Genomic DNA, 27,078 nt, shown 5'->3' on the forward strand with positions numbered 1-27,078 from the left:
GGGGATTGTCCGGCCTGCGGCGCATCGCTCGCAGAGGCCCGAAGGGGCCTGGGCGGGAGGTCCGGCACCCCTCCGACCGGGCTGGAGGTTGAAGAGGATGTGGCACCGGCAGGGGTACGTGTTGTGAAACTGTAAGCCCTTCTGACCGCTAAGAAACTCTGCTAGCCTAATTATATAGGGTGGACCTTAAAAGCACGTTTTCCGTTGCTCCTAAAGCACGTCGATGCTTTTGCAAGTCTCACGCAGTATGTAACGGCATTAAACTGCATCCCCTTCTGGTGGTGAGGTGTGCTGGGAGCTCTGTGAGACACAAAGGGGTTAGAAAGCCCCAGTGCTGACAGAAGAAGGGTGATACCGTGTCCTGAGGGGATTTGGGGTGAGTTTTGCCATTGCTTCCAAGGGAACCAAGATTTCACAGCCCCAGAGTTCTCCTGTTGGTGGCTTTGCACAAAAAAAAGTGATGTTAAGGATAGACACAGGTATCCTGGAAAACTTAAGAATATCAGTCTATCAGTCAGAGATTCCAGGACCTTGGCACGTAAACATTCGTCCTGTATTAGCCCTTTGAGGAATACTGCTGTGTGTTATTAAAGTTGGTGAGTAGTGATGGTAGCGTCACTTTAAATTACCGATAAGATTACACCGGGAATCCTTTGCTAATGTAAGTCTGTTTACAGCTTTTCAAAACTTGTATTCCTTATGGGGAATACTGACCAAGAGAAGGAGGACAGCAGTTGTATACATTGAACAACACGAGTGGAAAGAATGTAAGCCTTATGTTTAGAATTTTTTTTAGTATGTTTTTGTCCGAGTTTGGTTGGTCTCATTACCTCAGAAGAAATTTACTGTTGTGCACAGTAAATTTCAGTTCATCTTACAGATTTTCTGTTGCAAGTGGAAAATTTGTACTTGGAGCCATGGAGTGGAAAATATTATTGAGGCCGGGGTACTGGTAGCACATTATTTTAAGCTTCTTGCTTATTTTTTAATACTGTACAAGGCCTTAAATCAAAACAGCACTTTATGAGCTTGAACCACGTCTCAACTTCTGCCTGAAAGATCTAAAGCAGGCTAGAAACCCAAACAAATACCAGAGAAGAGACCATAAAATGTAATGGGGGAGGCAGACCTCTTCAGTCCTCAAAAGTGCTGATCCAGGTATGCTGGGCATCGCTTTGATAATCCCCCTGCCCTTCTTCCCTCAAACTTTTATTGATCAGTGTTAATTTTAGTTTTGGGCCCTTTAAGGTCATTCAAGCCAGTATGAGAGTGTTAAAACAACAAAACAAACACAATACCACTCCTGGTACTAACGATTCAACTTTGGAACTGTTGAACCTTAAAAGTGCTGCCATAGTGTGGATCATACAACTGAACTCTCTTGTCCAAGCAGCTAATCAGCCTTTGTGCCACTGCTCCAGGAACAGGAAGGTGCCTCGTGTCCGGAGCCTGGCAGGAGGGGTCTATATTGTCTAGCATTGGGTGAGTTCAAGTGTGCATTGATATTAATGTGGCACCATCCTGAGCTGCACACCCACCTTCCCATTCATGAAGAATAAATACAAAATGAAGGGTTTTCAACCCCCTTCCTAAGGGTTGAAAAACCCAGCATGGCTTTTGAACTCGGTACTTTTTCCAAAAGTATCTTGTCTTTTTCTCCATGCAGTTCTCCCGTCCATAGGAGAGCCAAGGGCTATGTGCTGTATTTATGAAGATAATTTCTTGTGGAGGGATTGTGTCTGGTGTCCTTATTGTGTAATATTTGCACTTGTCATTAGAGAAGTTTATGTTCTGATAACTGTGCTTACTTAACACAGGATCTATAATACCCGTGGCCTTCTGGGTTTACAGTTATCTTCACTAAACTAATAACCCAGATGATGCTATCCAAACAAAAGATTCAAATGCCAATTTTCTTATCCCTCACATTAATATTTAAAAATAAAAAAATGAACCTGCACATTAACAACCCAAACACTCAGGCGAGATTGGAAGAACATCTCTGCAGAAATCAGTTTGGATAGTGGAATTATCAGAAGAACCTTCTCTGTGCTGGGGGACGTGAAAGAAGAGAGAGAGATATTTTACACAGTCCTGAAAGCCAAATGTCCCCAGTAAGCCTTAGAACAGACAAGGATGCCCAAAGTGCTAGGGCTTGTGGTGGGAGCAGGGTTTCCTGGAATCACTCCATCCTGGTACTTAGCACATACACAGTGATCTCCTTCAGCAGGAAAAAAAGTAACTAACATGCCAGAAGCATGCCACAGAAGCCTAACTAACTCCCTCTCCTAAATGTTTTTAGGCAGTTTTAGGCAACAGATGTTACCAGTGCAAGGGAAGACATTTTGGTCATTATGTTATTTTGATTTGACCCCAGGTGCTGAGGAATTTTAGTACCATTCAGACTCCATTTCTGTCCTAACATGGACATGGTTCAATCAGCCGCCACAGAAATCACAATCGCTAAGAAAGCCTTCAAGAAAATACCCAGTGTCCTTCTGGGCAGCCTAGTGGAGGAACCTAAAAAAAGACATGCTGTCCCCAATCACTTGCTGGAATCAAGTAAGTTTCTGCTCTCTGACTGTTCCCCAACCTTGGAGCGATCCTAGGAGGCACTTCTCTGGGTTTTTTTTTTCACAACTCACAGGCAAAGCTCCCATCCTGTTGCTTAAATTGCATCTTCATGTGAGCCCAAATCATAGGAGAGGTAGTCAGGAAAGAAATAGTGGCTGTACCAATCTTGGCTGACCCTAAAGTTTTGGGGTGGCTTGTTGATGCTAAGAGAGAAACTGGCAACAGGGTCATGGCTCTGCTGGGGTAGTAGATGCTGCCTTAACTTTCCATTTAAAGAGTCATGCCCGCTTAACAGGAGAAATAATCTCTGTCTCATATTTTTTCTCTATAATACATTGGGTGCAACATAAATATACTTAATCAATGTAAGTAACAGTCATCATGTGTGTTTTACCCGGTCTCCTTTTCTCCCTGTTTTATTATCTGTCTCTGTAGAGATTTATTCAGAACTTCAGAGGAGCAAGGTTATACAGGCTGAGCCTGCTGTGTTACACTACGGAGGGTATGAAGTTGGAAAACATCACCAACAGACACTGGTAAGTGTCAGAGCAGGGATCCTCTTGGGGCTCATAAAAGGATAACAGAAGCAGAGTAGACTGCTTGTGGTCATGAGGCCTTTTGCTCTATGGAGTGCTCTAAAAAGCAGCACTTAAAACCAGTGGCCCTGCGGAAACAAAACAGATGAGTACCATGCTGTGTGCATCACTGTCCTTTACAGTCTCTGTTTTACCTTTCTGTTTCCCCTGTCTGCGAGCAGTGTTAGTGATATGTGACTTGCACGTCATGAATGAAGGATTCATGCTTTAACTCCATAAGAGTCTGTTTTCAAGATGCACTTGGACCGTCACTGTGTCTGCAAACCTATTCACTGGTGGGAAAATGTTGAAAGCAGTTCTGGCCTTCTGCCAAGAGCAATTTAATCTAAGGGAGGAAACTCAGTGCATAGGTTTGATTACCTTTTCTTGTGAATAGTTGGGGTATTTCCTTTTCTTCTCTCTGCTTTCCCTTTGTCTGCCTTCTTTATTCATGTGGTAAGTGTTTTGAGGCAGAGCTTGGGTGATTATGGTGGACTAGGTTCTCCAGATATAATGAAAGTAAACAAGATGCAGGAGGCTTTACAGGCTGAACTGTCACCGTCCAAAGGTTTGGTGCTTTGTGATCCAAAACAAACTGTGGAATATTACATAATTTTTGTTGTTTTAGACCTCTGTAAAACTGAAGTCAATAGGTTGTTTCATTTTTTGTTCCTTTTGCACATAAGTAAAACAGGACCAGAATTTGATTCAGCAGTAGTGTCTTCTTTAGCAAGACTAACTGTTATTCCTCGGTAAGGAATTGTGGCTTGGTTCCAAAGAATAAAAATGCAGGATGCAAGGTTTACATAATTTTCTTTTCAATTCAGAGCATATTCAGAATTATTTCTGCTAAAGTAAAAATTATTACTTCCTTATTTAATACAGCTTCTTTACTATGGATAGTCTTACAAAAAGTACAGTTGGCATTCTCAATTGACCTCTTATATTGCGAAGTGTTTTGTGGTTTTGGTTTTCTTTTGTTCTACAGAAGCTGATAAATATTTCTGGCGATGTAATAAACCTTCACATAATACCACCCCAGACAAAGTATTTTCAGATCAAATACAACAAAACAGTAAGTGTCAGAAAGCCTTCATACTGCTCTTCACATGCAGCACTGGTTTTGTGTCATATAAGCGGCTTTTACATGCATTCTATCTTATTTTGGGTCATTTTCTAGCACCGGCTTGTCCCTGGCTTGTCATATGCGGTTACTGTCGATTTTTGTCCTGATGAGTGGCGGTATTACTATGACTGCATCCGAATTCACTGTCAGGTGAGGTTTTATTATAAAATATATTTACAGTTGTAATGGAATGAAACAACTATTAGGACATGATGATAATGATAAAGTAAAGGTACAGTTAATCTAGAGCCACATGCGTTTATTCCCAGTAAGTCTGGATTGGAGAATTTTATTTTATCTCTGTAAGCATCTCTGTAAACATCCCAGAGCTGTGGGTAGAATATCTTCCTTATTCTGTCATTCTTTGCCATTAGATCAGTCTTTGTGCCACACTGATGTAATGTCTTAGCTGAGTAGGCTTGGAGGAGCTCTAGATAGTTGCTGAAAGTATGGAAAGACAGATGGATACTGAAACCAGGTAGAGTATCAGTATCCTGAGGTGCAACACAGTGATGATCTTGAAGATGTTTTATGCCCATTTACTGGCCAACTACTACAGAAACTTTTTCTTTCCATAACATCTATTCACTGTAAGAAATAAATATTTACCCCTTTTTTTTGCAGGGAGAAGATACATTAATGGTTCCTGTGCATGCTTACCCTGCTGTGAATGTTGTAGAATTTCCATCATTTATAAATCTGTCTGATGTGTCAGTTGGTCAGAGGTGAGTTAAGGACAGACATTTGCCCACATTTTGTGAGACATGCACAAAATCTGAAAAAGCTCATTTTCCTCTATTTGTACAACTTAACATCTTGGAAGCTTTAAGGAAGTCAGCTACCATCTGGACTGCAAAATAATTCCGTATATGAACTGTTTCAGGCACACATTCACAGGATGTGTGCCTGAAATGCTGCGCAAGCTGAACATATACATAGATGGAACTGGGGTTTCAGCTAGTCTGAATTGGTGCTGACTCACTTCATTCATTGTATGGTGAAGCAATATGGCTGCTGCTCATAATCTGTACACTCCCAAGTGCTCTGTCTTTTTAGCGTTAATAAGTCCTAAGAGAATGGATCTTCCTTTCAAGATGAAGGGTTCTGGAAATGAAGGTATGAGCTGGGAATGGTAGGTGTAAGTGACAGCAAATAACTAAGCTCAGTCCAGAGATTGATCAGTCATTAGGTTTTCTGCTTCTGTTTAAAAATATTTTAAGTGATCCTCTGATGCGGAGCTCTAAATGGCATAGACTTCATCTTACTCTGTCCGTAGCGTAGATATAACACTGACTGTTCTCGTGAAGTAATCGGTAATTATTGCTAATAGGAACTGGGACGGGAAAAAGGAGAAGGGAGATCCTGTTGATTAGAGTCTAGTTCTGTAGTACATTGACTATATTAGTTGTAATTACGGTGATTTGTGTTAATGTAAAGATTTGAGTGAATTCTAGGAACTGAAGGTCTTAGCAGCTAGGTTGGGTCTTAGCCTGTGAGTTGGAAGTAACTCATTAATTTTACTGAAGCACAGAAACATGAATAGGCAAGGCACATACAAGGAAAATGCAAAATTCTGCAGTGAAATGAGCCCAGCATTGTAGAATGAACATTTGTGTCTTTTTATTTATTTGTTTTTCTATTCCCCCTTAATCTGTTAAACTCTAATGAATCCGTCAGAAGCGACGTTACGGCTTTCTCACAGGACTGAACATAACTCCCGACGTTCTAGGCATGATGTGATTCTGTTTATTTGCTCCATTTTTAAAACAAATGCTGAAGTATGCACAATTTTCATACTCTCAGAACACAGAGAAGAGATTAGGCAGAGTACAAAATACAATTTTAAATAATGGAAAAATTTCTCAACACAACAGCATTGCTCAGAGATGCCCCTGAGGGAATTTGGAAGAGTTCCTGAAAACTGATGGTTTCAAAACTTAATTTTTACCAGTATTTTTTATCATTAGGCTATTTAAAAACTTTCCTAAAAATGAAAGCCCTCTGAGACACTTGGTACTGTACAGAATCCAAAGCACTACGGGCTCAATCCATAACCCACTGAGGTCAATGGAAAAACTTCTTTTTACTTCCATAAGTGTAGGATAAGACCTGTATTCTACCACCCAGCTTTCTTCTTAGGTACAGAAGGTCCATAAGGCAACAGGTGGCATAATTGTCTTGTTTTTAAGGCACTTTGGTTACCGTACAAGCTGCACTATACCTTAAAACAAATTGCCTCCCCAGTCTGCTGTTACATCTTCTTCAAGGCCAATGGCATCCTGGCCTGTATCAGCAATAGTGTGGCCAGCAGGAGCAGGGAAGTGATTGTGCCCCTGTACTCAGCACTGGTGAGGCCGCACCTCGAATACTGTGTTCAGTTTTGGGCCCCTCACTACAAGAAGGACATTGAGGTGATGGAGCGTGTCCAGAGAAGGGCAACGAAGCTGGTGAAGAGTCTGGAGCACAAGCCTTATGAGGAGCGGCTGAGGGAAACTGGGGTTGTTTAGCCTGGAGAAAAGGAGGCTGAGGGGAGACCTCATCGCTCTCTACAGCTACCTGAAAGGAGGTTGTAGCGAGGTGGGTGTCGGTCTCTTCTCCCAAGTAACTGGTGATAGGACGAGAGGAAATGGCCTCAAGTTGTGCCAGGGGAGGTTTAGATTGGACATGAGGAAAAATGTCTTTACTGAAAGAGTGGTTAAACATTGGAACAGGCTGCCCAGGGAAGTGGTTGAGTCCCCATCCCTGGAGGTATTTAAAAGACGGGTAGATGAGGCGCTTAGGGACATGGTTTAGTGGGCATGGTGGTGTTGAGTTGACGGTTGGACTCGATGATCTTAGAGGTCTTTTCCAACCTTAATGATTCTATGATTCTATGATTCATGAACAGGTCATATTAAGGCAGAGAAAAAATGACTTTGCTAATATTGTTTATTTCCTTAGGCATTTCAAAATGTGCTTTCCAAAGGAACACTGTCTATAACATACATTCTTTGCTAATCAGCAGGATAGGATTTCAGTCAGACAGTTTACAAACAACAGAAATAAGCCTGGGTAAATTGGTCTTGATTTGTAGGATGATGGATGGTGTTACACCAATGCTTTTGTGTTTCAATTTGATAAGTGAAAATAGATGCATACAAAAGCAAGACAGCTTGAAAAGATGTGTGCTAATACCCCTCATACAACCAGCGTGGGACATAAAGGGCTTTTATGAAAATCAGGCCACGGCATCATTATTTCTACAGTGGTTAAAGTCCAGTCATTCTGATGTGTTGGAGTTTTCAGCACTTTTGAAGACTGCACAGTCTTTTCTCATTGTCCTCCACAAGGAGGGTCATGGGAGAAGGCTCATTTCTGGTTCTGTACTTACTGTTGCTCCAGTTTGGATTGTTTGTACTTGCTGGATATTCCAGTTTGTAAGAACTTGAGGATACACATAAATAACTTCTAAAAAGTAAATTTTATAAATTTTTCTGTAATTGGATTCTGTATGGGTAGGAGAAAGTAAGTCAATATGTAAAATACCCAGCATTCGAATCAAGATTTAGCTCTCATTTCCTCACTGAGTGAAAGAGCTGAAATATTGTGCTATTTTGGAACAACGAGGAATTACTATTTTCCCATTAATAAGTAACCCATCCCTCTGAACACAGATAAATTCAGTGCATGTTGTGTATAATATGATTTTCCAGCTTGTAATTGATGATCAACTGTAGTTTCATTAATTTCTTTTTTTCTCTCTCTTTTCAGTAAGGAGTATGTTATCCCGTTGCAGTGCAGCTGTCCAATAGATTTTGAATTCCACGTTGATTTTATTCAGCCTCACAGAGCCTTCACTGTCCAGCCAACATTTGGTAGATTGAACTTATTTAAAATTCTAAATGTTAGATCCATATTTATTAAGGGTAGTTACTTTTGACAGTGTATTCAGTGCTGTACTGAAAAAGCCTTTGCCTCAGAGTGTTTCCAGGTAAATGCAGGCTGATACATATTAGTCACATGCAGCCTCACAGCAAATAGCCCTCTGTGGCTGGTAGATTTCTTTTGTCAATGCCCAGCTACAGACCTCTGGCAAAATATGGGACGTCCCAAACAGTCCATCCGGCCTTTGTCTTCTCTCTTTCCCCATCCCTGGAGGTATTTAAAAGACGGGTAGATGAGGCGCTTAGGGACATGGTTTAGTGGGCATGGTGGTGTTGAGTTGACGGTTGGACTCGATGATCTTAGAGGTCTTTTCCAACCTTAATGATTCTATGATTCTATGATTCATGAACAGGTCATATTAAGGCAGAGAAAAAATGACTTTGCTAATATTGTTTATTTCCTTAGGCATTTCAAAATGTGCTTTCCAAAGGAACACTGTCTATAACATACATTCTTTGCTAATCAGCAGGATAGGATTTCAGTCAGACAGTTTACAAACAACAGAAATAAGCCTGGGTAAATTGGTCTTGATTTGTAGGATGATGGATGGTGTTACACCAATGCTTTTGTGTTTCAATTTGATAAGTGAAAATAGATGCATACAAAAGCAAGACAGCTTGAAAAGATGTGTGCTAATACCCCTCATACAACCAGCGTGGGACATAAAGGGCTTTTATGAAAATCAGGCCACGGCATCATTATTTCTACAGTGGTTAAAGTCCAGTCATTCTGATGTGTTGGAGTTTTCAGCACTTTTGAAGACTGCACAGTCTTTTCTCATTGTCCTCCACAAGGAGGGTCATGGGAGAAGGCTCATTTCTGGTTCTGTACTTACTGTTGCTCCAGTTTGGATTGTTTGTACTTGCTGGATATTCCAGTTTGTAAGAACTTGAGGATACACATAAATAACTTCTAAAAAGTAAATTTTATAAATTTTTCTGTAATTGGATTCTGTATGGGTAGGAGAAAGTAAGTCAATATGTAAAATACCCAGCATTCGAATCAAGATTTAGCTCTCATTTCCTCACTGAGTGAAAGAGCTGAAATATTGTGCTATTTTGGAACAACGAGGAATTACTATTTTCCCATTAATAAGTAACCCATCCCTCTGAACACAGATAAATTCAGTGCATGTTGTGTATAATATGATTTTCCAGCTTGTAATTGATGATCAACTGTAGTTTCATTAATTTCTTTTTTTCTCTCTCTTTTCAGTAAGGAGTATGTTATCCCGTTGCAGTGCAGCTGTCCAATAGATTTTGAATTCCACGTTGATTTTATTCAGCCTCACAGAGCCTTCACTGTCCAGCCAACATTTGGTAGATTGAACTTATTTAAAATTCTAAATGTTAGATCCATATTTATTAAGGGTAGTTACTTTTGACAGTGTATTCAGTGCTGTACTGAAAAAGCCTTTGCCTCAGAGTGTTTCCAGGTAAATGCAGGCTGATACATATTAGTCACATGCAGCCTCACAGCAAATAGCCCTCTGTGGCTGGTAGATTTCTTTTGTCAATGCCCAGCTACAGACCTCTGGCAAAATATGGGACGTCCCAAACAGTCCATCCGGCCTTTGTCTTCTCTCTTTGCCAGTGCGGCCTGTGGAAAGGAGAGAGGCAGGAAGCCCAGCATTCACCTCTTTATCACACCTTTCCCCAAGGACTGTCTGGCTCCTGCCCCATTAAAGTAACAGATATCTGTCTTTGTGGAATAGGTGTGCATCATGTTACTTGATTGGGGGCACAGAGGAAATAAAAGGTGACCTCTGCTCTATCAAACATATCCCTGTACCTGTTTTTCCCTAGTGGTCAGGAAGAATTTGATAGAATTGTGTCTGTTGCTTCAGGAGCCATTCATTACAGTGATGGACACAAAACACACTGCTGCAGGTGTTTCATGGGACAGCAGTGGTTTCAGCCTAGACCTCTGTGTACAGGCTTTACAAGAGGCAGGGACTTTTGGCTACAGTACACTCAGCTATTTTCATGCCTAATGCTGGAGAGGGCTCTGTCTTGAGGCAGACATAACTATTTGCAGGTCAGTTGCTATCATTATTACATTTGGAAGGTGCCAGCAGAAGCATGTAAGTGCCCAGGTGTTCTGACAAAAATGTGTAAGTGAATGAGACCTGGCTGCATAATTCACTTAGGCAGTCTGGTCAATTCCATGAAAATACATAAAAATATAAAGAAATAAAAACCTTCATAAATCTGGCGCTTAGTGCCATTTGTGACACTGGAATTTAAACTTTGATTATTTATGCACTTCAGTAGAAGTTGCTGTTGTTCCTGTATGTACAACGATATGAATTTGCCCTGTCTTGGTCAGATGGATTTTCATTCTTCAGAGGTAGCAGTTGGATTCTATCGGAGGTGTGGTTCACAAAGATGAACTATGCTGCTGCCTTGTTTTGGGTCATTCTTTCAGGATAATATTCTTTCTTACTTTGTGCTTAAAGAAGTTTTGATATATCGAGGATGGAAAGGAACAATATTACACGAGTAAAACTAGGGAGAAGTTGTAAAATTCATCAGGAAGTTTTTGGTTTTTTGCATGGTCATAGACAAAGTGGCTGGAACTAATTCATGCTTTCTAAGTTGGCTTAGTTCTTGGGAGAAAGGTGAACAAAAATATCCCAGAAAAAACATCAACCCCGTAAAAATCAGTTAAGACAGAAACTTCGGTAGCTAGAAACTCTAAGGTGCTGAAGGCCATCTGAAAAGCACTAAGAAGTTTCAGCTCCTACTCAAGCCATTGTGCTCTGAGATCAGTAATGATGAAATACTCTAACAAATTCCACACACAAAAAAAACCCCAAAACAATGAAACTAACTGGTGTTTAAAACTGCAGGATGCAGAAAACCAGGCAATGGTCACTTTACAGAGATGAGTAATTCATATTTCTGATGAGCTGAATGAACTCCTTGTTGCAGAAATGCTGAGGAGCATCAGGGCCTGTATCCTGGGATTGCACAGAATGATTAGAGATATGAAGGGTGGTTAAAGTGGTTGAGAAAATAATGGAATAGGTAATAAGGAAACAAGACCAAGTAGAGACAGGTAATGCATCAAATCCAGATGATTCCCCCAACTTAGAAGAGCACAGAGGAATAAGTTTATAATACTTTGCTCATGAAAGCAGTAAGTGCCAGAGACTTAAGACTGGCAGATGCAAGTGAAGAATTTCCACATATAAACAGGCAATCATTTTCACAACAGTGGGAAATATTATAGTCTTACTGTCAAATCTCTCTGCTATTGCAAAATATCTCCCATTATCTGGCAATGGATAGTTCTTGAAAGACATTTGGAGACCTGAAATATTTTCCAGGCCTACTACCATCCATTCAAACATTAATATTATTTTTAAAAAATGTAGTCCAGAATCAATTTCAGCATACCTAAGTGGGCTCATGTTACATGGACTCATATTGTTTTTCTCCTCTAATCACAGGAATCATTCCAGGCAATGGGAAAGTGGAAGTAACTGTGAAATATTCCCCACTTGAGTATGGAACAGCACAAATGACAATGCAGTTACGGATTTCACAGTTTCACTCAAAACCCTATGTATGTGTATTCACAGGAACATCAACACCACATCTGGGTCTAATGTATGTGTGGTTGACTGATCTTTGAGTATTTTTGCCCAGTGCTAAAAAATACCTATGTAATAGGATTTCATGCTGTTTTGCTGTAATCATTTTAAGCATTTATATCTATGGAGACTTAAAATGCACTAATGTAATTTGACTGTTAATACATGTACCTGCTCTCTTACATCATTTGCTCAGAACGCCCTTCATCTGTATGAAGTGAAACTGTACCAAAATAAAAATAACGAGAAGCTACATATCCTTAAAGAAGTGTTGAGCGTCCTCAGCTTCTGTTATGCCTGCTCTATTATATTCTTATTGCTGAGGCCTTGCAAGATAGATTTTTTTTTTTAGCAATAAGGTCTTTTGGGCTGTACTTAATTTTTTGTGAACTCTGAAGATTAGAAAGTTTGGTTCCAGTTGTAATTTGGGAGAGAAATTTCCAGTCTCCTTGTATATCTAAAGGGGATATAAATGCATGTGCTAGACTTATATGCCATTTACGGAGTACTTATAAGAGCAATATCTGTCCTTCTGACACCTAGAAAAGAACATTTTGACAAACAACGAAGTCGTCCAGAGAAAAAAGCTGCATCTGCAGGAAGATCCGTGGTGTGGAGAAGAGACCAATTCAGCCAACTACGATCGAGGCCTATTCAAAAAGTAAAGGTGTGAAGAAAAAATAACCACAAGTACTTTTCTGGGCTGAAAATCTTTCTTGTTTCTATTTATTCCTATTCATTTATCTCTCGTAGGAAATTGAATATCAGAACCTCAGATTCCCCACAGACTTGTCAAATCCATATGCTGTAGCTACTGTTTTGAATCAAGAACCAGGCAAACTGAAGATTAAGGACTTGAAAGAAGGTAATGTAATTAAGCAGCATAAACTTGATCTTAGCATTGTTTGTAAGTTTCTGATGAGGAACTCAGCTTCAGAATTGCTGAGGTGATGTGATCGTAGTTTCCGTAAGAAATCTCACCTTAGCTTTATGTATTAATGAGTTCAGTTATCATAATGGATGAATTTCCCAATTGAAAATTCAGTCTAGTTTGAGGTGTGAGATGGCTTTCTGATATTCCTGCAGCCCTTTGCCAAGGCAGTGAAGGGATAAAAACAAGACAGATGAAAGAAGCCATATTTCAACTAAAAGTCAAACAAAATATTCAGGAAGAGGAAGCAAATCATCTGAAGTGGTAAGTGTTAGTTAACCACATTAAAAACACAGGGGTTTGCTTAACTAAGGCCTCTATGAATGATGTATGAAATATCCACTAGGACTTAATGCTGCAATTTCATGTCCTGATAGGTTTGTTTTAGAGCTAAGTTACTGTTGTTTTACTTTCATTTTTTTCTCTTCTGCCTAAGAGCAGTCTCAGTAGTAATCCATAGTAGTACCCAATGAGGTCTTTGATTGTGTTATGGTTGCATGCAGAAAGAAACCTGCTGAAAACCTTGTTGTCATGCATCTCATCTTGTGCCCTTAAGGGCAAAGGAAGCTTTTGTCATGGTTGTCAGTAAATCAAGGCTAAAATGTATAATGGAGTGAACAGAATTGCACATGTACATCAAATGGCATAAAGCAAAACACATAGTGGTGTGTGTAAGCACACCGTGGTTTCATTTGCAATCCACAAATCTGCTCTTATGCTGAATGTTATGGACCCCTAGACACCTTAGGAAGAGGAGAATAAGTCTGTTAGCCTTTAAATAAAGGAAACTGTGCATTAAGTAAAGTATTTTTCTCCCCTCCACTGTAAATGCAGGCAAGTTCATAAAGGCAAAGATCCAATCTCTGTGGAATGTAAAAAAGAGATTATTGAAAACCGACAGAGGGAAGAAGAGCAATACAAGGTTAGCTTTCACTGTTTTTTCTATAAATTTAAAATCAAACTTATACTTTCAGGTTATGCAGTGCACTAGTGAATTGTATCAAGCTCTCTACGTCTTCAGTTCTTCTTCATACCTCAATGCAAACCTGTACTAGCTGTACTTCTTACTGCAGTTATATCTTTATTATGCCTGTGTATCACTGTTTCTGAGGTGGTTTTATCTTGGAGGTAGACAGAGAGAAGGGTAAGTTATTAATGGAAATGTAACTAGATATTTGCCCAACCTAGCAGATTTGCACCCAGCCATGTCACAGTGCAACATTGCAGCGTAATCCTGTCAGCACCGTGGCTGCATCCAAACTTCTGTTTATATTGTACCCCTCTGAAGAGCTGATGTCCTGAGTGGCTCACAGTCAAAGAGCTAAACCCAGTCAGTACTCTCACACAGAGCCATGGGGAGATAATTCATCAGTTTGTTCTTCTGCACCTTCACCCTTCCTCTGTTTGGTTTCTTCCAGTCACCCCAGACTGCAGGTCATCTTCCATGGAGGTGACAGCAGCAATACTTTGTGGCAGGAAATATTTTTCCCCATGTGGCACAGCCCTCAGGGACAGGTGGGGCTTGTCCCTCTTATTCTGCCTCCTGGATATTCAAGTAGCTTCTGACATCCCACTGACTTCCAAGGAGCTGTTTATGGGAGTAAAATTATTTACAGATAGGGTAAAGGCTTAATTTATACACTGAATTAGGCACTGTGAATTAATTCAAACATTATATTTAATACTAACAAAGGAGGAAGTGAGTAAAAAGAGGATTTAAATTGTGAGATTGTTGTATCACTGAATTAGATGTATGTTGACTTTGTTTAGAAACATTTCACTTACCTGTTGGCTATAGGGGCTGCGGAGATCTCTGGCTGGTTTCACAGTTGCCCCCATGACTTTCTGACAGAGGCATATTTTTGCTCATGCTGTCAGTTTGTTCACCTTGAGTGTCATTAGGCCTCACAGAGTATTTATTATCCCTCCATCATTTGCTCAAGTGGCCACTGTGTTATACAGCCTGGGAGTGGCTGTCCTGAAAACCTTTAACTGGTCCGTCTTCCATTGTACTAACTAAAACCTCAGTCCATGAAAATCATGGGAATTTCACTTTGCAAAATAACCCCAAGGTCTTTGTTTAAGACATAATGGTATCCTGGAAATGAAACAATAAGTGACTAGGACTGGGATGGAAGAGGCACAAGGAAGAGAAGCACTGGTATTCATCCAGCATGCCTGAACACTTTGAGAGGGTCTCAAAGAAGTGAAGTGATATCAGTAGTAAATGGTTTCACACATGAACAGATTAAAGAGCTGGCACCATTAGAAACCATGACAGAGATGTTCACAGAACATGGGAAAGCTGCAGGAAATTTCTGTGGCGCCGGGAAGATCTGTTTGGGTGCTAACTTATGGTGTTGGTTCTGTAACCCCTCTCCGGCTGATTCTGGCTATGCAAAGCGAACTGTGTTTGATTAGGGCAGGGATCTGATTGAAACTCAGACCCAAAAAGACATTATTTTACTTTGTTTGACTTGCTCAAGGGTTGCAATAATCACTCCGTAGAAGGGAATGAAGTCTGTGTTTTGTCAAGCGTTTCCAGAATGTTCCATTGTAAGTGAGTTCCACTAATTGTAAGGGAGAAAAGAATTCACTGGATGCTTTGTACTAATGTGATTGTTCTTCCTGGTGACAAATTAGATCCAAAGAGGAGATCCTATCGTAGAACAGGAGTTTCAAAGGAAAAAAGGAGAAGTTTCTTTCAGACGTGTTATCCGGCCTGTTGACCAGGTTTGTTTATATGTTATTATTGCCTGCTATATGTTATTATCACTTACTAAGCTAACAAACAGCAATAGATATTTGGCACTGAATACTTTTCCTCCTAATATTCCCATTTCTGTGTCAGTGTCTTATTTCCCATTTTACTTTTAGTACGGTAGGGCAAGCACTGTGCTACATGCACAACTCATCTTCTGATGATCTAATATGATAGACAAATGGAAATCTGCAGGCCTAACCTGAGATTCACATTGCTTGTTTCTGAACGTGCTCTCACGAGTAGCTTTCTCATGCTTAAACATAAGGTTAAGCATATCACAAGATTTGCAACCTTTACCTGCAGGTCAGATTGACAGGAACCTTTCTGGTACTTAGATTTTTTTTGTCCTTTTCTGTGGTGTGACCTACTTCCTAAGATCCATTTCCTAGGATTATTGGGAACTTTGTTTAATGGACACCCTGCTACTGAAGGAACTTTGAATGTTAGCAACACAAAGGATCTTTACTGCTGCCTTCCTGAGGAACATAACAGCTGTGGGAGTTGGTCTTTTACTATAATCTTATGCCTGTTACAAAGTGCTGAAAATTGTTTGGTGAGGCACGGCATGGGGTTGTGTGGAGCTGGTGTTCTGAGGACATTCCTAATCTAAATGTTGGTTGAGCGACTGCCCTCCTGTTGAGACGTACTGTACTTTGGGGCCACTGGAGTCTCTTCTAGTGCCACATTCTTCTGTCACATCAGTTTAAAACTGGAGAGGAGATTAATGCATCGAGAAAGAGATTTACTTGTGTTCAGAGAGCATTCTGAAAATTTAAGGCAATAAATACAGAGACATCACCTCTGTCTCAAGAGCCAGAGATGACTAGATGTGGGGAGGTTATTCTGGGGAATTATCACTCTTAAGTTTACCCTGGTCTTTCACCCTTCTGTGGATATGTGCTATCAGCCATTACTGGAGACAGGATGCTGTTTTTGCTGGGCCCCTGGTTTGAGCCCTTTCAGCTATTCCAACTTCATGTCTGTGCAAGATGAAGTGTGTACTTAGTAGAGACCTAGTCCCTTCTCTCCACTGTCTGACTGCCCATGTATTGCACTTAAGTTGTAGTATGTGGTTGTCATTTATGAGTAGATGCAGATCATGCCACATTATCTCTGCATTCCCCATACTGCATCTGCAAATATTTGGTGATTACCTCCCATTAAGCCTTGCAGTGAAGTCTTCTGGTTAAATGCCAATACTGTGAACGTTTTCACTTGACTTAATTTCAGTGTTTGGAAATAACATATGGATTCAGGCCAAGGAATGGCTTGGGCTGGAGGAAATTCCTCCCTTGTCTACTTGTAAAAGGGATGTCCTTTTTCTTTTCTTTTTCTTCTTTTAAAAAATACCATGCAGTATCCAAGCGTCCATCCCACATTTGACTTGCTCCATAATGACCCTTGGGACAACAGAAACAGGATGTTGAGGAAATTCCAACAGGCAGCATACAAGGTAACGTGAAGAACCAGAATGCAATGTGATGGCATGACGCCTTGGAAATAGCAAAAAAGAACATGCAAACTAGCACGTAAGGAGTCTTCACAGCTATCCAGGGATTTGATAGCTTGATAACTATGTCCCTACTTCACCATCAAATAAGGATCTGGAGTAAGTTTTGTATTCAGCTGGTACTTCTGCTAGTGCTTAGTATTGCAATCAATACTAAACAAATGCAGATGAATTTAGATTTTTTTTTTTTAAATACTTTTGTACAAAAAAAGAGAAGATTTCAAAATGCATATAGAATACTGTGCCCAGTTTTGGGCCCCTAGTACAAGAAAGACATCAATAAGCTGGAGTGAGTTCATTGTAGAGCCACCAAGATGGTCGGGGTCTGGAGCACTCACTCTGTGAGGAGACTCTGTGAGGACACACTTACTCAGCCTGGAGAGGGAAAGTGGGGGGAGAAAGCAGCACCTTCCAACACCTCTGAGGAGTTTATTGATGATGGAGCCAGGATCTTTGCAATGGTGCATGGTGGGAACATGGGAAACAATGGGCATAAATTCAAATCAGAGAGGTATAGACTATATATAAGAAAAGTCTTTTTCACCATGAGGACAGTCAATCATTGGAGCAGGTTGCCCAGAGAGGTTGTACAGTCTACCTCCTTGGATGTTTTCAAGACCAGACTGGATAAAGCCCTGAGCAACCTTGTCTGATCTCATCGCTGACCTTGCTTGGGAGCAGGAGGTTGGACTAGGACCTCCTAAGATCCCTTCCAACCTGGAAGCTAAAGACTAAATCAGTAAAATCACTTATCTCATTGGGTTTAAATATTTTTTTGCATCTCCACTGCTCATTTCCCAGTAAATCTAAATGCAGCAAGCAATATGGAAATTTCCTGCTCTCCTAGTACCCAGTTTGGATATTCTTCTCTATCTATTCACAATATTAATGTCAATACGGAGGTCCTGAAATGACATGCTCTTTCCTGGATTGCACAAATAAGGAAGCGGCAAAATGTCCCCTTCTATTTAGTCCCAGTATTAAAACCTAGGACTCTTCATTGTTACCCTGTGATACACGGCACTGGGCGAATTGCACAGTGCAGGTTACTACTTATTCTCCTCATTCAGAGAGCCACAAGTATTCGTATGGCCCTGATCAACTGACTGTTTACCCATTATTAAATCTGTATATGCCAATAGACACAGCTGAAGGATTAGGACCTAGCCAAAAAAGCCTAATAAACCTGTAAGACTAAATGAAGGTTTGAACTGTTTTTGTTGTGTAATGTCACTGTAGAGTTGAGATCCATTTCACATCTCTCCTTCCTCATTTTCTCCCTCCTGAACAGAAAACTATAGTAAAAATTCTGAAATAGAGATGTCTGAGTGAGCTCTGCAAAATAAATACAGTTGTAATGTACATATATTTCTATGTCTGTAAATCTTAGAGTCTTTGGCTTAATATTAACTTTAAATTCATTCTTTCAGATTGTGATTCAGATTCGGCTAAATCGTTTACTACTTCTGTTCCGTGGGCTAACCAGAGAAGCCAGAGGTTTGGAGGAAGGCTCTGTGTCTGGTAAGGAGTAGAAGAACAAGTTGATATTTTGGCCATGAATTACAATAATTCAGGTTGTATTGCAGTGTGTCAGGTGCGTTACATATATACTGACATGTAAACGTAAAGACGGAGTCCCTACAAAGGAGTCTTCAAACAAAAAAGATAAGTATGACAAGGTAGAAATAGCTGTAGTCAAAATATGTTTATTTTTCGTGCACATTATTTACCAGATTTAAAAAATGTGATGAGTTCTTAGGAGCCTTGCAGCTTATCTACTTAATGGGGCAGAAGTTGTGAATGCTCCATCATTGGAAGTGTTCAAGGTCAGGTTGGATGGGACTTTGAGCAATCTGATCTAGCAATAGATGTCGCTGCCCCTAGCGGTGGGGTTGGACTAGATAACCTTTAAAGGTCCCTTCCAACCCAAACCATTCTATGATTCTACTTATAGGCCTGAGGAACACGGAAAGGGCAGATGGGACTATATGGGAAACACAGGTAGGTGAACAGATCAGGTGGAGCCCAAGAGGTTAGAGACATAGATAAGAGGAGCTTATCGCATGGGTGATGGAATAGGGAGAGACACCTGAATGTGATGAAGGCAAGATATCTGAACTCAGTGAAATGAGATAGTAGGAACCATGAGATGCATGGCTAGGTGTCCAGTACTGGGTTGAGTTTTCCTCCTTAGCATTTTCTCATACAAGTGCTTTCAAGCAATCACTTTTCTTTACAGTGAAATGAAAGTGAAATGGAAAAGTCCCTTGTTCTTTAACAGTCATAGAAGGAAACTGGCCTTGGATGGGAATCACAGTTGGGTATACTGGGGACAGAAGACAATTTGTGTCTCTTATTTCCCACTCCCTCATACACACACAATTTGACAACTGCTGAAACACGTTTCCATATCAGGCCTTTCCTGCTTCTGCAAGTAGGCAGTTTTAATTCCCCATATGCGGGAGTTGCAGGGGTGCTTCAAGTAGAAGGCATAATGGCAGTTAGTGTAAGAGGGGCCTTCTGACTTGTCTCTGCCTTGCTGAGCGGAATGAGATAGAGGACCATGCTGGAATGAGGGGGCTGTAATGTCCTTTTAGAAAAGGGAGAGTTAGATCTGTCTGCTAGTCAAGGTATTGTGCCTGCTGTCTTGTAGATGTGGCATTTAAAGCCTTTCGGAAATATTACCTTACTTTTTATATTAAAATGACTAGACACATCCTGTCTTAGGAAGATGTTAAGTATATTTTGTGGTTTGATTCTATTTTTTAAATAGTGTATTAAGATATATTACAAAATCTTAATATTTGCTTTCCATTCATGACAGAAAGCAGGAGTTTCAGCAAACCAGAGAAAAGTGAAGAATGTAAGGGCATTTCTTCCAGCATATCTGAAGATCGTATATTGCCTTTTGAATTCCCCTTTTACAGTTCCCATGAATTGCACCATGATTTGGTAGGTATAGTAACTAAAATGGTGGCCAACATTCGAGATAGAGTTTTGTTGAAGACATTGGCCCCAGGCCCAGTACTTCCTTTATTAAAATTTCACAACGTGACTGGTGTTCTGGGGTTCCCACAAATTAATTCAGGCCTTAGATTTACTAAGGGTGCTGCTGAAAACAATAAAAAAATCTTTGCATTCTCTTATTGCATTCTAAAATTCTGAGTACCACATTAATGATCAGAGTTAGTTAACATCCATGATTTTGCAGAAGAAAAGAAATGAAAAATAACTGAAATGCTAAAGTCCAAGAAAGGACGGGAGAAATATAAAAGAGAATGTTTGCATAATTATTTCCATATGTTTTCAAGTAGCTGTGCTGATGGATTGCTGTCAATGCAAAACAAAATGCCCACCATATTACTGGGTTTTAAATACTGTATTCTTTCAGGCACCTGATGCTCTTGGCCTAGTTCCTATCGAATCGGTAGATGTGAAAGTCAGATACATTCTTCCTTTTTACGACTTGAAGGTGAGTCAGTACAGCTCCCTCAGCTGTATCATGTCTCTGTCTTTCACCAGTCCGGTTAGATATGTTTTCTTCCTGATCCAGTGACTCCATTGTGCAGCTCAGTAGAAATGTTACTTTAATATGGCTGTGTGATTAGCATGCTTTTATTAAAAACAAATCTCACCTGTTTCCATAAGGAACAAGCTTATAGTCAGCAATAGTCCCTCTCTCCAGACGGAGAGATGAATCAGCTCAGCTGAAATTATTATATCTCAAACAACAAAATCCCTCTATGAATGAGGATACTGCAAGCCCTGCACGCCACACAGTTTTTCCTTTAATTTTAGAGTTTTATAAAAGTGACATTATAAAAGTGTCCTTCCTTTTAGAAAGTAATGGAAGTCTTCTGCTTATTTGGCATCCAGTTCTGCATGCTTAGTTCCTTCATTCCTGCACAGGAAATGCAAACATCTCTTTCTTGAAATATATAATGTTTTTTCAACTTTATGAGTACAGAAACATTTTTTCTCCTGACTTCTAAACCCTTTTCTTTCCAATTTTTGAATAGCAAAAGATCAAATTCTGCACCCCATCAAAGTAAAAATATTTCCTTGGGTTCAAATCAATGCAGATTTTGGCTCAATGTCCACTTCCTGTTTTTTCAGGTGGTGGAACAAGTCTAGAAGCTTTCTTGTAGCGTCTTTTCCCCTTACTACACATTGGTTCATCTATCAGTGTTACATATATTACTTAACACAGCTTTTCTCCACCCCATTAAGTTCAGTATATTTGATCAAGAAACTGTTAAATCCATGATCTTTCATAGAAAAGCAAGAATGGAAATATTCATTTATGGAGTCATTCAGCTTGTCCTGGTGAAGTGTGGCTTCTCAAAGTTTTGGTCATATACCATGTTCCAGAATAGTGATCCAAGTCTCTTTTACCACAGAGATGTGATGTGTCCGTGATAAAGCTGGAATGCTCCATTCCATCTGTGAGTTAATCAAAAGCGATTATTGTCATCTCCTGCAGCACACCTTTTTTCTTTGTACTTAGGTTCCTCAGCATTTCAGCATTATGAAGTATCAGCCATTTTGTACACACCATGCAGCCACAAGTTACAAGCCTCGAAAACTTTCCCGACCACTGAGGCAGGGAGCCCAGGTAACAAGTCATCTCAAATACAAACTTCGCTGAAGTCACTCCCAACTCTACATTTCTGCAATTATTTGATTAATTTTATCTCAACATTTTATACCAAACGGCTTACTGCACTCTGAAAACTTTTGGTGTCTGTGTTTTTCAAGGATGAGTTGATTCAAGTAGTTGCTTCTCCTGAGGGGCAGCTTAACCTGGTCTCCCAGAGGATGGATTTTCACAAAACATCCCGAGAAGAAGGAGCGGAAAGGGATTTCAGCCTCTTAAAACTGGTTCCTCCCCAAGCTTTAGTCTACCCTACAGAGAGCAACCCACTTCGCATTTTTGTAAGTAGAAGTTGACTTCCACGAAGAACCTAAGAAAGGAGGGGAAAAGGTGTTTGTTTCATCAGAAGCCTGATGTGGAATTGGTGGGCAATTATCTTACTCAGATTAGTATAGAAAACTATCCAGAGAGTAATCCTTCAAGGTGCAAGCCCTGGTAGGTAGGAGTCACAGAGCTCATCCCACTGAGAGGGGCACCATTTCACTTTAAGGTGGAATTTGATCAGTTTAGGGGAGGGATGATAAGGCAAAGTTGCCAGTGATGGCAGAGAACTGGAGACCCTTCCAGTCTCACGCTCCACAAATGGTCACCGATCCTCGGATTCCCTGGAACACCATGGGGCCCCTCCCTTCTTCTCCATTTGTTTCCCCATTTCAATGTTAGAAGAAAAGCCATGATCTTGGCATCTCAGTCCTTCTATAACCTCATGCTCTTGCCCAGGTAGGTAGGACAGGCGCAGTCTTTTCCTTCTGTCCAGCTAGGGGACTGCAGTTCTGCCTGATCCTTAGGTAAACTGGGAAAAGTGAAGTCAAACTCTTTGCTCACATTGTGTCCTGCTGCCTTAGAGTTCCCAGTAGTTCTCATAGCATCCCAAAACCACATTTCCAAATTATTAGGCACAGAGATTCAAAAAATCACAACCACGTGCATGGGAGGATTTTCTTTTACTTAATTGTCATGTAGATTGTACTACTTGGCACCGACTACAGAAGGTATTTCCCACACAGTGCAGTGCAGCCTGGAGGTCCCTGAGGTCTCTTTGAGCAGGCAGAGACAGCTGTATAGCTCAGTGAAGTGCTGTGCGTGTGTACAGGCAGCATCTCCAAGCCGGCATGGCACTGTGCCTGACTTGGGTGGCTCTGTCTTTCAGCATTACTTAGCTGCAATGGCCCAGAGCCCAGTGTGCTAGTCTGGTGGTCTTGGCATAACATATATGGTATAGACTTGTCCTCACTGCATTTGGCCAGGACTCCAGTGGGCTTACTGATGAGATCCTCTGTGCATCTCTTTCATCCCTCTGTCATGTCAATGTAAGAGCCAGGCGCAGCCTGATCCCACACTACCCAGCATTAGACTTTATTCAGAAACAGATGCTAGTGCAGTGAAATAGATGGCAAAATGCTCACTAGCTTCCACCACAGTGAGGCCAGTTCCCATTCTTGGATTCTGAACTGTTCAGAGAATCAGCAATGGGTTTTGGAGTAATCAGCCAATAGTTTTTTCTTCCAAACTTGGAAACAACACCTAAATTGCTGTATTTTATACAGCAGAGAGCATGGATAAGCCAGGCAAATTATGGGTCTGTGATGAGGGGAAGAAACAGGAAATGAAGCGTCACACCAAACAGAACAGTCACAGTGAGACAAAGGTGTGAATCTGGGAAGACTACATTAATTGTAAGAACTGAATTTTCTTCAATTTAGTTCTTCATGGTGCTCAGAATGATTTTTTTAAAATAATCTCTTCTTTGTTTTTAGAACCCCACTCCAGGATTAGTTCCATTTTTACCTCCTTTGGCCTATTCTGAAACAAATATTGAATATCATCTTTGTCCTCATCCAAAATATACCTTTACCAAGGAATGCCCCAAAGGATCCAGTATTCCAGTCACGCAAAAGAAATTTCTGCATCACCAGGTATGGCCTTTTGGGTTTATTGTATGAGTACCTGGCTTGAGTATGTTCTTGCTGAGGATTTGCTCCAAGGAATCAAAAAGGAAGATGAAGAGTCATCCTAGATAGAAGACATTTTCAAATATAAATTATGCATGCACCTAAATAGTCAGTACATGGGTCAGAATAACTTGTTCTTGTTAGGTTTTATCCACGTCTCTTATTCATCCCTGAGTATTTCTCTGCTCTTTCCTCCTTATTGTATTTTCATGACCTTGCAGTAGAGGAAGCATCTTTTAAATATGGAGAACTGCAGCTCCCCAGATTCAGTTCTCAGCCAAGAAGTCAGATGTTCTGTCCTGCAAGCCTCTCTCCCCACAGCGTTATGTGTTAGAAATCTGATTGCTGTAGCACTTGTCATTTCAGGAAGTGATTTGTGGAGTAATGGAGTGGAGAAGATTCTCGCCAGTGGTGTATTCCACTTTTTCTAACACTCCCACATTGACAAGTACAACACCTAGGTAAGAAAGAATTTGAATATACAGTGCCTCTACCCTGCATCAGTTTCTGCTGTCTGTAACTACATTGACCAGTAACTAGTCCCACAGATAAAAGTGGGCCCATGGGTGGAATTAATTGCTGCTCAGAAATACAAAACCAATGGGGAAAACCCCTACTGACCTCCTTGAAGGAAGAGGAAATCATTAGAGGAAATACCTAGCCCTGGAAGGAGAGTTCCAGTCTGGACTTTCAATAACATCTCTCCTCAATGCTTTTTGATTCAGTGCTAGAAGACCCCGGGAGGTGCAAACTCTGTCTGTCCTGCAGAAGTATGAACAGTAAAACCTTTAACATATGGGCACTTGCACCCAGTGGTAGCCAACATCTCTCAGGCGCACGTTCCCTCATATCACAGCAGTTTCTGGTATACTCAGATTTTCCAGGAATATTTAAAAGTACATCATCTTCATTGTAACTACAACCACTGTGACGTTTCAAAATATGAGCATTGAGTGCAGTTACTCTCTGTCCATCTTAAATTAATACCATTTCCATCACAGGGATCCTTACAGTTTAGATATGCTTCCAAAAGATGTACCACCAATGCTGTATGACTTACCTGAGAGAGACAGGGAGAACATAACTGACCAGTAAGTTTCTCCTCTATTTTGTATTCAGTGTGATTAATTATGTCTTAACCACTTGTATGGATGTGTCTAAACCTGTCCCGAGAGATCCTCAAAGGCAAAAGCAGAAAGTCCTTCTTGCATAAAACGTACTTTTTTTTTTGTTGGCTAAAAAATACTTTTAAAAGGATAAAGCCCGATTGTTCTTCATCTTACTAATTTTTAGTGAGACAGATGAAACTGAGTTCAAAATGATTCTTACTCCAGAGATGGTGAGAGCTGAATTTCCACAAATTGGGCAGGCACTCTCAGAAGAAGGCAAAGAGAAATCAGCAAAAGAAGAAAGGTAGGTATAATTCGAAATTAGGGGAGAGGAATAGGAAGGAGTCTGAAGACAAGCATCCCTGTCAGAATTATGTAAAAAGTCATACTGAGATGCTCTAGGGGCTCTGTCATGAGCGGGATACAGATCTGGTACTTTGAGCAAATTTGCACTGCTAATGCGATCTCCAGATTGGACTTCAGAAAGCAGCTGTGAATGTGACACACTGACCTGGATGTCTCTGACTTCAGTTTTATCAATATGATCTAACACTTGAGGCAGTTTTCTTGCCTCCGCAGAGATATTCAATGTTCTTGGACCAGTGGCGTTTCCTTTTCAGTGACCCTTTTGGTTAGGCATTTATTAATGCTGGCAGAGGAATGAGCCCTTAGAATTTCCCCTGGCATGGTGCTTTTTTCTCAGGCTTTTCCTAGGAGTGGGTCATCTTTGGTCTGCTGTCCGAGCTTCACACTTCACCAAGACACATTGTGCTTCAGGCATACAGCACAGCATGTAGAATAACTTGCATTCATAAACACAGAACTACCTGCTCCCTAAAATGTTGTAAACTGGCCACTGTAAGGGCCAAATTTTGCCTTTTGCCTCCAGCGTTGTCAGGCCAATGTCCTGAGTCTGCAGCTCAGCAGAGGAACCTTGAGGGGGAACCTGCGGACAAGGAAAGCTCTGAGGGACAAATGCATCTTTGATGGGGTTGATGATTACCACCGTGGTTTCAGAGCAACATTTCAGAACTGCCCAGCAATTCTGTGGGGCTGGAAGCAGAAGTGGATGCACTGTGTGAAACTTGGGAGTGTGTGATGTTGCAGGAAGGATGCAAGGAGGTGTATGAGCTGCTCAGTGGGACGCTGGGGGCAGTGGGCTTGAGCAGCAGGCAGTATGGGTAGGATAAGTGATTGCAGAGCAACACAGGAGAAAGTACCGAGTTCTAACCCTGTGTTTTCACAGATACCTTGCGTGACTTGGAGCAGGTGAATTAATCTTTCTGTCCAACAGTTGTCCCCTCTTTAAAGTGGTCATGATGTGGCTTGGATGTCAATATGTGCATAATAGCCTGAAACTTTCAGAGCCATCAAGAGATTTGAATGTATCGTTTTCTTTAATTTTAGAGGGAAATTATTTGATCGACATTCAAATCCTGTGCAACTGTCAGCCATTAAACTTTAAAACAGTGATGCTTATTATGAGCTCTCTGACAAAACACTGATTGCTGTATTGTGATTACTACAGCACTGATTGAAAATAATTTGCTGTAAAATATAGGTGTGTCTGACTCAGTGCCACTTTTTGCATTTTATGACACTCTGCTTGTCAGAACATGGGGATTTGGAATAGCTTGTGTAACTAAGAGTGACCTTTTTCTCCACAGTGATACAGTGTTGGATGGTGCTTTTCCTGGGTAAGTAGTTCTATAACCATAAGGTTGGTTCTTTTTGAAGTTCTGGATGTTTTCTTCAAAAATGAAATTACTTTTCTATATTAAACACCTCTGGGTATTGAAATTTACTTGTTGAAAGCTTCCCTATTTGTTTGGCTTTGTAAAGAGGAAAACAAAAATTTATTAGCAAACAATGAAGTCCCAGTCCTTTCTTTTGTCACTGGCAGGTTCTTCGTTTTTGTCGATGGGGTGGTGTTTCACTAGATGACAGAGCACACATTGCTCCTTTACAGCAGTTTCAGTATTTTATCCTTAAGGCAAATCAGTCTAGTATGTGTTTACCTATCAGATGGTTAGCTTTCCTAACTGGCCAAGCCAAGAGTGAGTGTTCTTTTCACAGTTTCACTCCTTTTCCAGTTCTGCATAAGTAATGGAATACCCTCTGTGTTCATTATAAAAAAAGAAATTATGTGTAAGTGTCTCTTCCTTTGTTTTTGTCAGCATTCCTAAGTAGCTCCCCTGGCTATTATAAATACAAATGACGTTTTAAACTTCTTGCAGAGACCCGCACAACAATCCAGATGGACATTTTCAACCCCAAAACAACGAGCTCAGAGAGAAGGTTCAAAAACATGTGGAGAAAATGAAGCTGAAAGCACTTAATAAAACCCTTATTCTGGGATAA

General features: G+C 40.6%; 1 protein-coding gene across 1 annotated transcript; it reads left to right on the top strand.

Annotated features, from left to right (window-relative positions):
* Positions 1 to 2,423: 2,423 nt before the first annotated feature.
* On the top strand, positions 2,424 to 27,078 carry CFAP221 (cilia and flagella associated protein 221). Its single transcript, XM_009327162.1, has 23 exons — positions 2,424 to 2,562; positions 3,010 to 3,110; positions 4,138 to 4,224; positions 4,330 to 4,425; positions 4,900 to 5,000; positions 8,026 to 8,129; positions 11,654 to 11,813; positions 12,341 to 12,464; positions 12,551 to 12,662; positions 12,884 to 12,992; positions 13,563 to 13,650; positions 15,372 to 15,461; positions 16,850 to 16,945; positions 18,433 to 18,523; positions 19,827 to 19,954; positions 20,394 to 20,474; positions 21,510 to 21,617; positions 21,761 to 21,937; positions 23,414 to 23,572; positions 23,975 to 24,069; positions 24,610 to 24,699; positions 24,902 to 25,021; positions 26,955 to 27,078. Exons 1-23 carry the CDS (start codon positions 2,424 to 2,426, stop codon positions 27,076 to 27,078), a joined length of 2,580 nt encoding a protein of 859 aa, XP_009325437.1.

This window comes from Pygoscelis adeliae, unplaced genomic scaffold (genome assembly GCF_000699105.1).
Source record: "Pygoscelis adeliae isolate BGI_AS28 unplaced genomic scaffold, ASM69910v1 Scaffold227, whole genome shotgun sequence".
In the NCBI taxonomy this organism is placed as follows: Eukaryota; Metazoa; Chordata; class Aves; order Sphenisciformes; family Spheniscidae; genus Pygoscelis; species Pygoscelis adeliae.

Bases quoted from the DNA above. Each gene is read 5' to 3' on its own strand.
- CFAP221 (XM_009327162.1), top strand. From the start codon at position 2,424: ATGGACATGGTTCAATCAGCCGCCACAGAAATCACAATCGCTAAGAAA. The intron at 16,946-18,432 runs GTAACGTGAAGA...TCATTCTTTCAG, and splicing joins TCCAACAGGCAGCATACAAG to ATTGTGATTCAGATTCGGCT. The intron at 20,475-21,509 runs GTGAGTCAGTAC...CTTTGTACTTAG, and splicing joins TTCCTTTTTACGACTTGAAG to GTTCCTCAGCATTTCAGCAT.